Source organism: Carcharhinus amblyrhynchos, chromosome 16 (assembly GCF_965287045.1).
Source record: "Carcharhinus amblyrhynchos chromosome 16, sCarAmb.v2.hapA, whole genome shotgun sequence".
Classification (NCBI taxonomy): domain Eukaryota; kingdom Metazoa; phylum Chordata; class Chondrichthyes; order Carcharhiniformes; family Carcharhinidae; genus Carcharhinus; species Carcharhinus amblyrhynchos.
Window position 1 is genome coordinate 56258631 of NC_137339.1, and position 17393 is coordinate 56276023.

At 48.1% G+C, this 17393-nt stretch overlaps 1 protein-coding gene across 1 annotated transcript in view; it reads right to left on the reverse strand.

Annotated features, from left to right (window-relative positions):
- Positions 1-14301, reverse strand: part of bcl2l1 (BCL2 like 1) — a 29513-nt gene extending 15212 nt beyond the window's left edge. The window contains exon 1 of the mRNA XM_080205121.1: positions 13706-14301. Within this exon, the coding sequence (XP_080061247.1) occupies positions 13706-14164 (459 nt within the window). The 5' untranslated portion in view covers positions 14165-14301. The remainder of the gene's footprint in view (positions 1-13705) is intronic.
- Between the last annotated feature and the right edge of the window lie 3092 nt (positions 14302-17393).

Consider the following 17393-nt stretch of genomic DNA (forward strand, 5'->3'; position numbering starts at 1 on the left):
CAGTGCAGAGGGAGGATAACATGGGATTGGGAATTGAGTCTGTGGCTGGAGTTGAGGAATAGGAAGGGGGCCATTACTACGCTAGGAGTGTACTATAGGCCGCCCGACAGCCCGCGGGCAGTGGAAGAGGGTATATGTAGGGACATTTTGGATAAGTGTAGGAAGAACAGGGTTGTTGTAGTGGGAGATTTTAATCTCCCTGGGGTGGATTGGAAGGTGCCTGGGGGGGGGGTGGGGGGGGGGCGGAGGCGGAGGCGGAGCCATTCGTAAAATGTGTATTGGAAGGATCCTTGCAACAGTACATAGATAGCCCGACTAGAGAAGGGGCTATGCTGGATTTAGTTCTGGGCAATGAGCCGGGTCAGGTGGTTGAGGTTGCGGTAGGTGAACATGTGGCTAATACTGACCACAACTCCATCTACTTTAGGATATGAATGGAAAAAGATGAGAGCTGTCCTAAGAGAAGGGTGCTAAATTGGGGGAAGGCTAGATACAGCCAGATTAGGCAGGAGCTTAGGGATACAGACTGGGATAGGCTGTTGGAAGGCAAGACCACGTTAGGCATGTGGGAGTCTTTCAAGGGAAAACTGCAATGGGTGCAGGAAAGGCATGTGCCGGTTAGGAGAAAGGATGGGAAAGGTAGGATTAGACAGCCGTGGATTACTAGAGATATAGAAGACCTGGTTAGGAAGAAACGAGAGGCATATGTCAGGTCTAAGCAGCTGGGAACGGAGAGAGCGTTGGAGGAATACAGAGAGAGCAGGAGGGATCGCAAAAGGGGAGTTAGGAGAGCAAAGAGGGGGCATGAGATGGCTTTGGCAGGTAGGGTTAAGGAGAATCCAAAGGCGTTTTACTCCTATCTTAAGAGCAAAAGGGTGGCTAGGGGTAAAATCGGTCCTCTCAGGGACAGACGTGGGGAATTGTGCTTAGAGGCAGAGGGAATGGGGGAGATCCTGAACGAATACTTTGCATCGGTATTCACGAAGGAGAAGGGCTTGATGTCTGGTACAGTCATCGAGGGAGCGGTAGACCAATTGAAAGATCTATCGATTACGAGGGAAGAAGTGTTGGGGCTTTTAGGTAGCATTAAAACCGATAAATCTCTGGGGCCCGATGGCATTTATCCTAGGCTGCTTAGGGAGGCGAGGGATGAGATTGCTGGGCCTCTGACGCAAATCTTTGTCTCTTCTTCGGACACAGGTGAGGTCCCAGAGGACTGGAGGATAGCGAACGTAGTACCATTGTTCAAAAAGGGTAGAAGGGATAGCCCGGGTAACATAGGCCAGTGAGTTTAACGTCAGTGGTAGGCAAGTTGATGGAGAGGATTCTTAGGGATAGGATGTATGAGCACTTAGAGCGTTGCGATCTGATTAAGGATACACAGCATGGCTTTGTAAAGGGGAAGTCTTGCCTTACGAATCTGGTGGAATTCTTTGAGGAGGTGACAAAAACGGTCGACGAAGGACGAGCCATTGATGTCGTCTATATGGATTTCAGTAAGGCGTTTGACAAAGTCCCTCATGGTAGGTTGGTAGAGAAGATTAAAGCTCATGGGATATGTGGCCAGGTATCTAGATGGGTAGAGAACTGGCTTGCGAAGAGGAGTCAGAGTAGTAGTGGAGGGGTCTTTTTCTAGCTGGAGGTCTGTCACTAGTGGTGTGCCGCAGGGCTCAGTACTGGGACCTCTTCTCTTTGTAGTGTATATAAATGATTTGGAAGAGGGAGTAGGTGGTGTGATCAGCAAATTTGCTGATGACACCAAGATGGCTGGATTGGCGGGCAGTGAGGAGCAGTGTCTGGCAATACAATAGGATATTGATAGGCTGGTTGATTGGGCAGATACATGGCAAATGGAGTTTAATCCAGATAAATGTGAGGTGATGCATTTTGGCCGGAATAATGTAGGGGGGAGTTATATGATAAAGGGTAAGCCCGTAAGGAGTACAGAATCACAGCGAGACCTGGGGGTGCAAGTGCACAAGTCTTTGAAGGTGGCAGTGCAAGTGGAGAGTGTGGTGAAGAAAGCCTATGGTATGTTAGCCTTTATAGGAAGGGTATAGAATATAAGAGCTGGAGTCTAATGTTGCAGTTGTACAGAACATTGGTTAGGCCGCATTTAGAGTACTGCGTCCAGTTCTGGTAGCCTTACTACCGGAAGGACGTGGAGACTCTGGAGAGAGTGCAGAGGAGGTTTACCAGGATGTTGCCTGGTATGGAAGGACTGGGGTATGAGGAAAGATTGAAGAAATTGGGGCTCTTTTCCCTTGAAAGACGCCGACAGAGGGGATCTAATACAGGTACATAAGATTATGAAGGGTATAGATAGAGTAAACAGAGGTAAGCTATTTCCTATGATAGAGACACATAGGACAAGGGGCCATGGGCTTAAGGTGAGGGGGGAGAGGTACAACACAGATATTAGAGGGAGGTTTTTCACAGAGAGTAGTGGGGGTATGGAATGCTCTGCCAAGTAAGGTGGTGGATACAAACACGCTAGAGTCCTTTAAGAGTAACTTAGACAGGCACATGAGTGGGTTGGAGATGGGTGGATATGGGAGATTGTTTTAAATAAGGGTTATTAGCATTGGGGTGTCCCTGGTAAGGTAAATGGAGATGGTACAATAATAATGTTTTTTTCCTTTTCATTCACACGTTTTAAGTTGGTCCACCTTGTGTCCAACGAGGGGCATACACGCGATGGGTCGCACTTGGGCTGCTCTTGGTTGTTCGAGGTTGGCCTAGTGCTTCATGTTGTTAGTGTGTGCCTAAACTGGACCAGATACTGGGCAAGACGACAGCTCACTGACTATCACTGATTGCTGTGCAGACACATGGATTTGGGCCAGTGTCTGTGGGAGTTTGCACATTCTCGCTGTGCTTGCATGGGTTTTCTCCGGGTGCTCTGGTTTCCTCCCACACCCCAAAGATGTGCTCTTAGGCTGATTGGCAGTAATAAGTTGTCCCTAAATCAGTTTCCCTCAATCCGGATGGCCATAGAACATTAGACAAGGGTCGTGGGTGGAGAGGGGGACTGGTGGTGTTGAGCTGGCGGCGCGGGCTCGTTGGGCCGAAGGGCCAGTTTCCCGGGCTGTTTTTGTTCTTTGTTTAACAATCTCCTCAGAACCTAAATGTCCCTATGCAGCCACACATTTAAATTTCTTAAAAAACAGTAAAATCACATTGATTTTGTCGTACTCAGCTCCCTGTGTGGCTGAGGGAGTGTGTCTGAGCCTTGGGAAAGAGTCAGCCTGGTTCTGGCCTGATGCTACCAAATCACCTGACCTGGTCGCTTGAATAATTTAACGCGATTAAACTAGCACTCTGTCAATTATTAGTTTGAATCTAAGCACAAGAGCCAATATTTATTTAGGCAAATCCAAGAAAAACACTAGGTAAAGTGCTTTTCCCAACCTCACAAAAGCCTTTGATCTGCCCAGGCTGATGGTGCATCCTCCTCAGATCTTGCTTTGTCACCAACTTCCCTCCACCTATTCCACAATGACATGCAAGGTGTGATCCTCAGGAACAGGACCACAATAGACCCCAGCTTAGTGAAGACAGAGGGTAAACATGCAGTGTCATTACACCAACTCTTTTCTCCATGTTCCTCACTGCAATCCTGTACCTTTACCGCCAGCAAATTAGCCGCAGGCACGGAGATAATCTACAGAAGACGGTAAACAGTTCAACCTACATCACCTTCAATTCTAAACCACTTCAACCTCAGTAATTAAGATTCATATGTAGATGATGTTTGTGAACACATTCACTCAGACACTGAACTCCAGTGATCACTTCTCTGAAGCTTATAAGAAAATGAGCTTTTCATTAAATGGCTGGAAAATGAAGATCCTCTTCCAGCCAGCTCCCACATCACAACACCTTCCAGAAAGAGTGGGCCGTTTTGCATATCTTAGGAGCCTCCTCTCCACAAAGATAGACGTGGATGACAAAATCCATCATCTCTAACGTGCCAGCTCAGCCTTCAGCTGACCGAGGAAAAGACTATTTGAGGATCAGGAACTCAAACCCAAGATGAAGGTTGGGGTTTACTATGCGGCACTGACTCCTGTGCTCCGATATGCTTTAAAGACTTGGACAATCGGCAGCCGGCACGTCAAAGCACTGGAGAAATACCACTAATGGCTAGTATAAGATTCTCCAAATCCAGTGGCTGGAAAGGCAGTCTGACAACAGTGCCCTCTCCCAAACCAACTTACTCAGCATCGAGGTGCAGAGGTCATGCAAAGCCAGCACTGCTGGGCAGGACATGTCACTTGAATATCTGACACCAGATTCCCAGCAGCAGCTCTACTCAGAACCTGCTCGTGGCAGCAGACTCCCAGGAGGACAGTGGAGATGCTTTAGGGTTATCCTCAAAGCATCCCTGAAGAGGTTAAATATCCTCACTCACTCATGAGCTCTAATCGTCCGTAAAGATAATGGAGGCTGATTGCCATCTCAGCAGAAACCACCTGTGAGCAATTTCACAGACAGCGGACATGATGCGAGCTGAAAACAGTTCTGCGTTTTTCTTCTTTCAGGAATACACAAGTAAAGGTTTAAAACCAACCACAACCCTGGTCTCTATCTGTTAATCTGGTGTTCTAGTTCTACTGTGCTAGTGTATACTGTGAATGTCACAACTGAAGAACATCCACTGAGCATCCCTGCACTTGAGGTAAAAAAGCTTCTCTTTCTGATTGCTGGAAGTAAGTCACAAATAAGTAAAGACAGTGAAAAAGAAATCAGGACAACTCCTTTCAGATACAGAACAAAGAATCTCCAAACCAATTGCTTAACTGCCAAAGTCAGTGTACCAGAATCACCCAACTTAACTGCAACTCCTCACTGACAAGCCAAAGACTTCTTAACTTTTATTTTTAGAGTCACTTCTTGCATGGGTTTCTTATTATTTTCTTCCTGCATTTTAGTTGCTAATAACCTTACTCCAACTCAGGAAAGCCCAGTTAAATTGGCCCCTTCTAAATCATAAATATGTTCAGACTGGGAAAAGGCATCCACAAGGGAAAAGGTCCTTTTTAACTTAACCTTGCTGCTACAAACTGAAGGGACTGAATAAAGAAGGGGAACCAGTTCATCCCTCCTCAAGCGGAAGCATAAGAATTTAAGAATATCTCATCTGGGATAATCATTAATTGGGGGATCTGGCCCAGGGACCAGCCATAACAATGGGCACATGCAGTACTCGTGCTTTTGAGACTTTGTCAGGAGCTAACAGAGGTGAAGTCAAAAAGTCGGAGACAGCACAGAAATCTTTCAACACCTCACCTGCTCCACATACGTGGAGTCTGCAAATGGCTTATCAGCCATATAAAAGAGTCCCCTGAACTGGAATGGAAGCAAGTCATCCTCCTGGGGGACTGCAGAAGAAAATTTAGGGAATGGCTTAAATATACCATGCATCAAAAAAGTTCTAAAGTTAGTTAGCAAAAAATAAACACCACCAGCTGATAAAGTGCCTTCAGAGTAATGACATTTGCCAGCTACATTACAGGAACAATGCTTAACAATGGGCCAGAGGCCAGAATTATCCCTCTGACTCCTTCAATCCCATAACCTTCTGAGCAGATGTCTCAGAGGGTTGGAGGATTGAGGATGGACACACAGGAAGGGACCAGACCTTAGAGGGACTTGAAAATAAAGATGAGCACTTTTTTGGAAAAGAATTAGGTTAATTAACAATAATGATGCAAAGCACATGTATAACCGTTAAGAGGTAAGTAACCATTAACAGGTCAGTAACATTTTTAAACAGAAAGCATATATTTCATACTAATTCTGACAACTGAATAGTGTGTTGTTAGAATTTTTTCTTTAAAATGTTCCATTTCTGTGGAACTGGCAGGGGTGCACTTGGGTTCTAATTAGTCTATGTAGCAATAAATAGTAGAGGGTAAATCCATGGCAATATCCTCCTACTTAAAGGTTGTCCACTTGGCATGAAACAAAAACTAATACTGATGTCCTTCACTGCAAGAGAACGGGATATTTTAGGCAATTAATACACATCTGTTCACCCATCTCTGAACCAAGCCCAGGCCATGGACAAAGCCTGTGCCTTTCTGTAGAGACGGCAAACTAGTAGCTTGACAAACTCTGCTGAGTGGTCACAAATCACAGCATGAAACTATCCATGATTGCCTAATACTCTCTCATGACTATAATAAAAGCTGTGGAAAACAAGACTGGTGCTCCCCGCACAAAAAGCTGCTGAACATTTACAAGAAACGTTTATCAGTCCAGCTGCTCCTGCCTCTTCTTTCTCCCTTGGAGACGGATCATAAGATTAGAACGTGGAACAATACAGCACAGTACAGGCCCTTCGGCCCGCGATGTTGTGCCGATCTATGTCTGAACCCAAGATCAAGCTATCTCACTCCCTATCGTTCTGGTGTGTTCCACGTGCCTATCCAATAACCGCTCGAAAGTTCCTAAAGTGTCCGACTCCACTATCACAGCAGGCAGTGCATTCCACACCCCAACCACTAAGGATAAAAGATGTCCAGCTGCATATACAAGGCCTTCTGCGACCAGTGAACTGTTAGTTGGAAACTAGCTGTGTGAACAACCAGATTATGATTTCACTTAGCTAGATTGGACCATGTGTCTTGATGCTAACCTCCTGTTTTTAGTTGCACTCAACTGGTGCACACTAAAATAAACAGAAGCTGCTTCCCTTAGATTGAGGTTAAATACACTCTGCCAGTGTAGTAGAAGGTTAAACTTTTCCCTCACCTGTACTCCACCTGATGCGAGAACACATAACTATGATAAACATGTAAGCACATTAAATTTCCAAAAACAGTATCACTTAACAATCAATAGCTCAAGATTCGTTCATGCCAGCTCATTGTACTTTCCAGAACAGCCAAGCTGGTAAGGTCCTGAAGGCTGCCAAGAAACCAGAGTCTCCAGTAAGCAGTTGCCCTGAAACTTCAAAAGATACAGAAATGCTGTATTGCTTCCTTTTTCTATAAAGGACTGGTCACTGGATATCCATTTGTGGTAGCACAATATACGTGGGATCCCACAGCCCTTGTAATATTGGAGAGTGTAAAACAGCCATTAAAGCAGTCTTGACCTTGGTACTGAGAGCACAGCTTTGCAATGCTTCAAAGCAAGCAGCTGTTTGCTACTTGTTTTCGAGCAGGTTCGATGTGAATGGCAGGGAAGAAATAAACTGATGGCTGGTAGTTCTGTGCAGCTCAGTGATGTAGGCACATATTTATAAACAGAAGCATTCAATAGCTGCACTCATCATTCCCATCTTAATGAATGAAACTCTTTGGGTGTAGATTACATCAATAACAAAGCAGAGTGAGAAGGATAGCAGCAAAAAGATGTTCTATCACTGTGGAAAGGAGCAGGACAAACAGATATCAGTCACTACTGTCTTAAATCTTTGAAACTGCATAAATTATAAAACTGATGTGCTTCAGGCATCAGTGCACTGAAGTCTCGCCATCAGGAATGTTGGTAATAATTCAGCAATTCATTAGACAGTGGAATCAGAATAACCAAATGGAAATATAAATAAGGTGGATGAAAACATGAGCCTTTGATCACCTGAGTACACACACAAGAAATAGAATGATAGGCCACCAGGCCCTTCAAGTCTACCCTGCCATTCAATACAATCGTGCCTGATCTATGCCAGTCTCAACTCCTTTTCTGTGCCATTACCCTCTATCCCTTGATCTATCAAGTATTTATCCACTTCCACTTTAAATACTTCCAATGATCTAGCCTGCACTACCTTTTGGGACAGAATTCGAGATTCACCACCCTCAGAAGAAATAAAAAATGACTGGTCCCTTATCTTGTAGCTATGTCCCTTGTTCGAGACTCTCCCACTAGTGAAAAAGTTGCACCAACCCCCTCAGGATCTTACATGCTCGAATAAGGTCACCCCTCTCTTTTCTAAACTCCAAGGATTACAGACCAAGACTGTTTAGTCTCTCTGAATAGGACAACCCCAATACCCCAGGAAATAGCCTGCTGAATCTCCTTTGGACTGCCTCCAATGGATCTTACTATATCTTTTTCCAAGGTAAGGGGACCAAAGCGGTATGCAGTATTCCAGGTGAGGCCTCACCAACACCCTGCACAATTGCAACAAAACCTCCCTATTTTTAAACCCCAACTCCTTTGCAATAAAAGCAAATATGCTGTTTGTCTTAACTACTTGTTGGATCTGCCTGCTAGCTTTCAGTGATTAATGCATTAGATCCCTCTGTACTTCACTCACCTGCAGCCTCTATTTAGATAATAATTTGCCTCATGATTCCTCCTACTAAAGCGCATGACCTCTCACTTCCCCACATTGAATGCCATTTGCCAGATTATCACCCAGTCATTCTCTATCTGTATTCTGTTGATAAAGAAGGGTAGGAGAAACTATGAAGCTGGGCTAGCGCTTAATGTAAAAAAGGATAGCAAGAGTTTTTATAAATATATAAAAAGGAAGAGGCTGGCTAGGGTGAACGTTGGACCCTTAGAGGGTGAGAGGGGGGACTTAGAGGTAGGGGACGGGGAAATGGCTGAGGTCTTGAATAACTTTTTTGTTTCGGTCTTCACGGAGGAAGACGTGAATAATTTACCAGGTGTTAGCGATGGAAAGGTGGTAGGACTGGAGGGTCTCAATGACATTATTGTTACTAGAGAGGTGGTGCTCGACAGACTGGAGGGACTGATTGTGGACAAGTCCCCAAGACCGGATGGAATGCATCCGAGGGTTCTGAAAGAAATGGCGGAGGTGATAGTGGATGCCTTGGTGGTTATTTTCCAAACGTCGCTGGATTCCGGGGAAGTGCCGGAAGATTGGAAAGCAGCTAATGTTACGCCGTTGTTTAAGAAGGGTGCCAGGCAAAAGGCTGGGAATTATAGGCCGGTTAGTTTAACGTCTATTGTAGGTGAAATGTTAGAATCCGTCATCAAGGAGGAAATAGCGAGGCATCTTGAGGGGAATTGCTTGATAGAGCAGACGCAGCACGGTTTCATTAAGGGGAAGTCATGTTTGACAAATTTATTGGAGTTCTATGAGGATGTGTCTAGGGCGGTGGATAGAGGAGAGCCGGTGGATGTGGTCTTTCTTGATTTTCAGAAGGCGTTTGACAAGGTGCCTCACAAGAGGTTATTGCAGAAGGTAAGGGGGCATGGAGTTGGGGGTAGGGTGTTAGCGTGGATAGAGAATTGGCTGTCAAATAGGAGGCAGAGAGTGGGGGTCAATGGGTGCTATTCGGATTGGCGGTTGGTGACTAGTGGAGTGCCCCAGGGGTCGGTGCTGGGGCCTCAGCTATTTACCATTTATATAGATGATCTGGAGGAGGGAACCGAGTGTATGGTGTCGAAATTTGCTGATGACACCAAGATTGGTGGAACGGCAAATTGCGCGGAGGGAGTGGAGAGTCTGCAGAAGGATCTAGATAGGCTGGGTGAATGGACCAGGAAATGGTAAATGGAATTTAATGTTGGTAAGTGCAAGGTGGTCCACTTTGGTAGGAAAGACTATTACTTACGTGGCGAAAAACTGCAGCAGCCGACAGTGCAGAGGGACCTCGGGGTCCTTGTGCATGAGTCGCAAAAACCCAGCCTGCAGGTGCAGCAGGTGGTCAGGAAGGCGAATGGGATGCTGGCCTTCATAGCGAGGGGGATTGAATACAAAAGTAGGGAGGCCTTGCTGCGGCTGTATAGGGCATTGGTGAGGCCGCAGCTGGAGTACTGTGTGCGGTTTTGGTCGCCGCACTTACGCAAGGATATTTTGGCCTTGGAGGGAGTGCAGAGGAGGTTTACTAGGCTGATACCGGAGTTGAGGGGGTTGAGCTATGAGGAGAGGCTGAATAAACTAGGCTTGTACTCATTAGAGTTTAGAAGAATGAGGGGGGATCTCATTGAGACATATATGATGATGAATGGGAAGGATAGGATAGAGGTGGAGAGACTCTTCCCGCTCAGAAAGGACAGTAGGACTAGGGGGCACAGCCTCAAGATAAAGGGGGGGCGGTTTAGAACGGAGTTGAGGAGGAACTTCTTCACTCAAAGGGTGGTGAATCTCTGGAATTCTCTGCCCGTTGAAGTGGTGGAGGCTGCCTCGCTAAATATTTTTAAGACGAGGGTTGATGGGTTTTTGATAAGCGAGGGGATTGAGGGTTATGGGGAGAGGGCTGGAATGTGGAACTGAGCCACGACACATCAGCCAGGATCTTATTGAATGACGGGGCAGGCTCGAAGGGCTAGATGGCCTACTCCTGCTCCTATTTCTTATGTTCTTATGAGCACGAAGTCTCATTTACCCATCCAGCCTGTACTCACTGACTTACATTGGTCCCCCTGACCTTCTTCATTTGCACATCCCTGACTTTTATCACTCTTCTATTAATGACCATGCAGTCTCCTGCTGAGGCCCCAAGCTCTGGAGTTCCTTCCCTGGGAGTAACTCACCTCCAGTCTCCCCCAAAACTTGTCCACCAGGATGAGGGAATACTCTCCACTGCCTGGATGAGTGCAACTCGAGTAACACTCGAAGCTCAACACCATCCAGGACAAAGCAGCCCCCCACTTGATTGGCACACCATCCACCACCTTAAAGGCGCACACCACCACTAACACAGTGACAGCTGTGTTCACTATCACACAAAACACTGCAGCAACTCAGCAGGTTCCTTCGACAGCACCTCCCAAGCCCTCAAACTCAGTAGCAAACATATGGGAACATCACAACCTGCAAGTTTCCCCCAAAGTCTCACACCATCCTGACTTGGAAACTCTATCAACATTCCTTCACACTTGCTGGGTCAAAATTATAGAGCTCCGTACTCATCAGCACCATGGGTGTATCAACAAATGATCACAGAATCATAGAATCCCTACAGTACAGAAGGAGGCCGTTTAGCCCATCGAGTGTTTACTGACCACATACCATCCAGGCCCTATTCCCCCTAACCCCACGCATTTATCCTTCTAATTCACCTTAACACTAGAGTTAATTTATGATGTGGAGATGCTGGCGTTGGACTGGGGTAGGAACAGTAAGAACTCTCAACACCAGGTTAAAGTCCAACAGGTTTATTTAGCAGCACGAGCTTTAGGAGCACTAACAGCCCTTCATCAGGTGAACAGTTGGGTTCACCAACAGGGCACATATGGACACAAACTTAATTACAACATAATGGTTGAAATGAGAGTCTTAACAGGTAATTAAGTCTTTACAGATGCAGACAATGCCTTCAAGACATGACAACACAGAATGCCCAGCAGAAACTGATAACCAAATTCCACGTACACAAGGATGGCCTCAACTGGGATCTTGGGTTCATGTCACACTGTCACTCCCCCATGACTTGCCTGGGCTTGCAAAATCTCAACAACTGTCCTGGCTTGAGACAATTCACTTTTCTTTAACTTGTGGTTAACTCTCTCTCTCCACTTGCGTTGTCTACACCTGTAAAGGCTTGATTACCTGTTAAGACTCAGATTCCAACCATTATCTTGTAATTGAGTTTGTGTCTATATATGCCCTGTTCGTGAACCCAATTCTTCACTCACCTGATGAAGCAGCAGTGCTCTGAAAGCTTCCCCGGAAGCAGCTGACGCCTTCCGCACCCGTTGGGCACCGCAGGGGCTGGGGTGCATTATTGACCCTAATAATCACATTTTCATTTGACGGTTTTCAGTTTCCTTTGCACTTTGATTTTATTTGGGCTGTTCCCCTTCTTTTTGGGGGGCTGTCCCTTTTAATTTGTCCTGATTTAACTTGAGTTTGTCTGGTTTGACCTTAAGAGGCCAAAAGCTCATGCAACTAAATAAATCTGTTGAATTTAACCTGGTGTTGAGAGACTTCTTACTAGGCTCAATTTAGCATGGCCGATCAACCTAACTTGCACATATTTGGAGTACGGGAGGAAACCTGAGCACCCAGAGGAAACCCACAAAGACACGGGCAGAACATCCAGACTCTCACAGTGACCCATGGCCAGAATTGAACCTAGGTCCCTGGTACTGTGAGCCTGTGATCTGCAACATGAATGAATAAAAATAATTTCAGCCTCTATCTTCCTCTAAAACACCATTTAAACCAACTTTGACATGTCCTAGTAAATGGCCCTGGTCAAGTATTGTTTGATGAACCGCTTGAAGTGACTTGGCACTTTCTGCCATGGTAAATGCAGTGCATAAATATTGTTTTGAACATGCATGTCTAAGGGACGAGCGTGAGTTGTGAAGGTTAGGGGGTGAGGTTTACTCCAGGCTTAAGAATGAGGGTCAAAGGGGATTGCTGAGTGAAGCTGGCCGTTGCCCAACCTCATGTTGCTGGATCCAGGACTCAGGGTTGCGAGATGGGGCAGGGCGGGGTCCATCCCAACTGTCTGCCCCTCTACCACGGCTACATTCACAGCCAGGTGTTCCTGGGGAGGAAGCATGCGGTGTCCGCGGGCGCAGTTGACACCTTCTGTGCCCATTGGGCACTGCAGGGGCTGAGGTGCGTTACAGACCTTGACAATCACATTTTGATTTGATGTGTCTTAAGTTTCCTTTACACTTTTTGTTTTTGTTCGGGCTGCCCCTTTTACTTTGTCCGAATGCAATTTGAGTTTGTCTACTTGGTTTGACCTAAAAGAAACCAAGTGGGGGTGGGGTGAGGGTTCCAGGGTCAGGCTCAGGGGGGTGGGGTGAGGGTTCCAGGGTCAGGCTCAGGGGGGGGGTGGGGTGAGGGTTCCAGGGTCAGGCTCAGGGGGGGGTGGGGTGAGGGTTCCAGGGTCAGGGGGGGGTGGGGTGAGGGTTCCAGGGTCAGGCTCAGGGGTGGGGTGGGGTGAGGGTTCCAGGGTCAGGCTCAGGGGGGGGGTGGGGTGAGGGTTCCAGGGTCAGGCTCAGGGGGGGGGTGGGGTGAGGGTTCCAGGGTCAGGCTCAGGGGTGGGGTGGGGTGAGGGTTCCAGGGTCAGGCTCAGGGGTGGGGTGGGGTGAGGGTTCCAGGGTCAGGCTCAGGGGTGGGGTGGGGTGAGGGTTCCAGGGTCAGGCTCAGGGGTGGGGTGGGGTGGGGTGGGGTGAGGGTTCCAGGGTCAGGCTCAGGGGTGGGGTGGGGTGGGGTGAGGGTTCCAGGGTCAGGCTCAGGGGTGGGGTGGGGTGGGGTGAGGGTTCCAGGGTCAGGCTCAGGGGTGGGGTGGGGTGGGGTGAGGGTTCCAGGGTCAGGCTCAGGGGTGGGGTGGGGTGGGGTGAGGGTTCCAGGGTCAGGCTCAGGGGTGGGGTGGGGTGGGGTGAGGGTTCCAGGGTCAGGCTCAGGGGTGGGGTGGGGTGAGGGTTCCAGGGTCAGGCTCAGGGGTGGGGTGGGGTGAGGGTTCCAGGGTCAGGCTCAGGGGTGGGGTGGGGTGAGGGTTCCAGGGTCAGGCTCAGGGGTGGGGTGGGGTGAGGGTTCCAGGGTCAGGCTCAGGGGTGGGGTGGGGTGAGGGTTCCAGGGTCAGGCTCAGGGGTGGGGTGGGGTGAGGGTTCCAGGGTCAGGCTCAGGGGTGGGGTGGGGTGGGGTGGGGTGAGGGTTCCAGGGTCAGGCTCAGGGGTGAGGTGGGGTGAGGGTTCCAGGGTCAGGCTCAGGGGTGGGGTGGGGTGGGGTGGGGTGAGGGTTCCAGAGTCAGGCTCAGGGGGGGTGGGGTGAGGGTTCCAGGGTCAGGGTAACGCGGAGAGTTGCTCTTACCCAGCCTCCGTGTTGCCGGATCCAGGGCTCCAGGTTGCTCTCCAGGTAGGTGCTCATCCACTCGGCGATGCGGGGCACCAGCGCTCCCATCTCCTTCTCGGCGCTCTCCACACTCAGAGCGGCCCCGAAGCAGAAGAAAGCCACTAGACGGCCCCAGTTCACCCCGTCCCGGAACAGTTCACCCACCACCTGCTCGAAGCGGCGGTACGCTGTGTCCGGGGTCACCCGCAGCTGGGCCGACAGGTCACTGAAGGCCCGCCGGTAGCGCAGCTCGAACTCTTCGGCCGCGTCCCGCAGGGCTTGGCAGGCCGGCTCAGCCTCGGACCCGCCACTCACGCCGGCTGCGGCCTGCTCCGGGCCCGCCTCCCCATTCTGCTCACATAGCCGGCTCCAGCTGAGGCCTCGCTGCGACAGCTTATAGCGGAGAAAGTCCGTGACCAGCTCCCCGCTGCTGTACATCCTGCCGCTACTCCTCACAGAACCGGCATGGCGTGGGGGAGGAGGGGGAGACTCACAGACCGGGTACAGATAGCGAACCAGGCCCGGGAGAGAGAGACACAGCTGGGGGCAGAGACAGAGACCCGGCAGTCCCCGCCCCTGAGCCCCACCCACTGACACCGAGCCCCGCCCCCGCGCCACACCCACTGACACCGAGCCCCGCCCCCGGCACTGAACCACACCCACAGTAGTTCAGTCCCGGAGGCGTGGCTCGGTGTCAGTGGAAGTGCTCAGTCCCAGGGGGCGCGGCTCAGTGGGATGGTGCGCCCTCGATGTCAGTGGGCGTGTCCCCTTAGAGAACAGGCTCCTCCGACTAAGCCACGCCCCCCGCGCTGAACCACATCCTACAGAGCCCCGCCCCTCGCACCGCCCCCTTATACAGACTCCACCCCGTGGCACCAGCCCCACCCCATGACACAGAACACCGTTTCCTTACAGAGCCCCGCCTCCTTGTGCCAAGGCATGCCCTCGCACTGAGCCCCACCCCCTGGCACCGAGCTCCGCCTTCTTATACCAAGCCCATCCCTCACATTGCGCCTTGGCCTCCAAAACTGTGCTCCGCTCCTTGACACCTATTCCTGTGCTTCTGTTCCTTCAATCAAAATAAACGGACAATCTCTCTTGAATTTCTTGCTATTGATAAGATTTGCCCATGTTAGCCTCTCAGATCAAAAGATCCCACTGCACTATTTGAAGGACAAGACAACATTTATGCCTCACCTGAGACATCCAACAACAGTGACACAAACTGCTTCATTTCTCCATACAACACTACAAAATAATTCCGTTGTGCTGGAGTACTTTGGGACATTCTAAACACGTGAAACAAGCTGAATAAAGTGTGAAAGTTCTTTGTCTCTTACACAGATGGTTTCTAGAGAAGTTTCATTCATTCAACGGCAAGATGTTAGAATAGAAGACTGGGCAGTGTCTGGAAAGATCAATGAGCCAAATTATCTTCAATCGAACTTATTTTGGGACATATTTTCTGCCATTTTTTAAAATACACATCAGTGTGCTAGTCTAATTTAATAAATTATGGATATTTATGAAGGTCTGCCTTCTCAACCTTCCCCCTTCTCTGAGGTGTGGCGATCTTCAGGTTAAATCACCACTGGTCAGCTCTCCCCCATAAAAGGGGTGAGCATCCTATGGTCATCTGGGTTTATGGGGACTTTTTTCTTTAATTTGATACGGACAGATTTCTATTCCATCTAGGCATTTCTTCAAAGTCTTGAGAGGACAAAGAAGCGTTTGTTCAATGTAGATTTTGATTTAGCTTTGGTTATAAAGTTTTGTTCAGAAATTGCTCAGTGTGCTTTGTGCCACAGGAACCACAAGGTATAGGCTCAATTCAAGGTCTTGACACTGGTGAAACTCACCGATTGGTAATGAATGCCTGCCAATCTTTTTGGCTAACCAAATAAAGTAAATCAAATTAACTCAGGGACAAATTAAAAGAGGCAGCACTCAAAAGAAAGTTAACATAGAATATAGAACATTACAGCGCAGTATAGGCCCTTCGGCCCTCGATGTTGCACCAACCAGTGGAACCAATCCAATGACCCTCTAACCTAAACTATTCCAATGTTATCCATATGCCTATCCACAGACCATTTGAACGCCCTTAACTGCCCGAAACAAAAGACAACTGGAAAGAAAACTTAACACATCAAATCAAAATATGATTAAAGGGGTCAATGTGCACCCCAGTCCCTGCAGTGCCAGCAGACATGGAAGACATTAACGGAGCCCTCAGACATTGCATGTACTCTCTCCAGGGACATATAGCCGCTGTAGAGGGGCAGATAGTCGGGTTGGATGACCCCCTCGATTGCCTGCTGCATGGCCTTGTAGGTGGCAAGGTTTGCTAGACCTAGGAGCAGATTCAACGTGCAATCATTACCTCAATCAGAGAACTCAAATTTCAAGAGGCCAATCTCATGGGCCTTGTTGAGGTTTTTACACAACTGGAAGTCAATCATTTCATTCAGTGCTGTTAAAGGGATAGACAAAACTTAGCATCCTCAATGTCAATGGAGTATAAGGGTAGGAATGCAGCTTTAGATAGTAAAGGCAAGCGTGAAGGGCACAGCTTCATCATATCTGCCATCCGATCCATGCAGGGCAGTCACATGTTAAAAATGAATATGGGTTCCACTGTTGAACCATGAGCAACTGAAAGGTCATTTGTATGCCACTTCAAAGAATGGAGTGCTGAGCTACTTTGGTCTAATCATTTCATTCCCATCTTATCACATTACAGAAGGCTCCAGATGTCACCTGTGTGTGTGTGTTATTGTCTCAGGGTAAGGCTGCATTAGACACAATGCAATCAAGGCACCCAAAGCTGTGCTCATCTCCCATAGGTCTTTCAATCACAGGTTTCCTTTCAGCACATTTTAATCATTGTTGTTTTTGATGTTTAATTTCAGAATGAAGGCACATGGACCAATGAACCAGGGCTCAATGCTGCACATTTTCAAGTCCTTATTCAATAGAGGAGCGAAGAAGGGACAGGTGTCCCATAAATGTATAAATATATTTATATTAATGATTTGGATGAGTATATAGGAGGCATGGTTAGTAAGTTTGCAGATGACAAACTAAGATTGGTGGCATCGTGGACAGTGAAAGAAGTTATCTCCAAATGCAATGGGATCTTGATCAATTGGGCCAGTGGACTGATGAATGGCAAATGGAGTTTAATTTAGACAAATGCGAAGTGATACATTTTGGTAGATTGAACCAGGGCAGGACTTACCCAGTTAATGGTAGAGCATTGGGGAGAGTTACAGAACAAAGAGATCTAGGGATACATATTCATAGCTCCTTGAAAGTGGAGTCACAGATGGACGGAGTGGTGAAGGCAGCATTCGGCATGCTTGGTTTCATCGTTCAGAACATTGAATACAGGAGTTGGAATGTCTTGTTGAAGTTGATGGATTGAGTTATAAGGGGAGGCTGAATAGACTGGGACTTTTTTCTCTGGAGTGTAGGAGGCTGAGGGGTGCTTTTATAGAGGTCTATAAAATAATGAGGGGCGCAGATCAACTAGATAGTCAATATCTTTTCCCAAAGGTAGGGGAGTCTAAAACTAGAGGGCATTGGTTTAAGGTGAGAGGGGAGAGATACAAAAGTGTCCAGAGGGGCAATTTTTTCACACAGAGTGGTGAGTGTCTGGAACAAG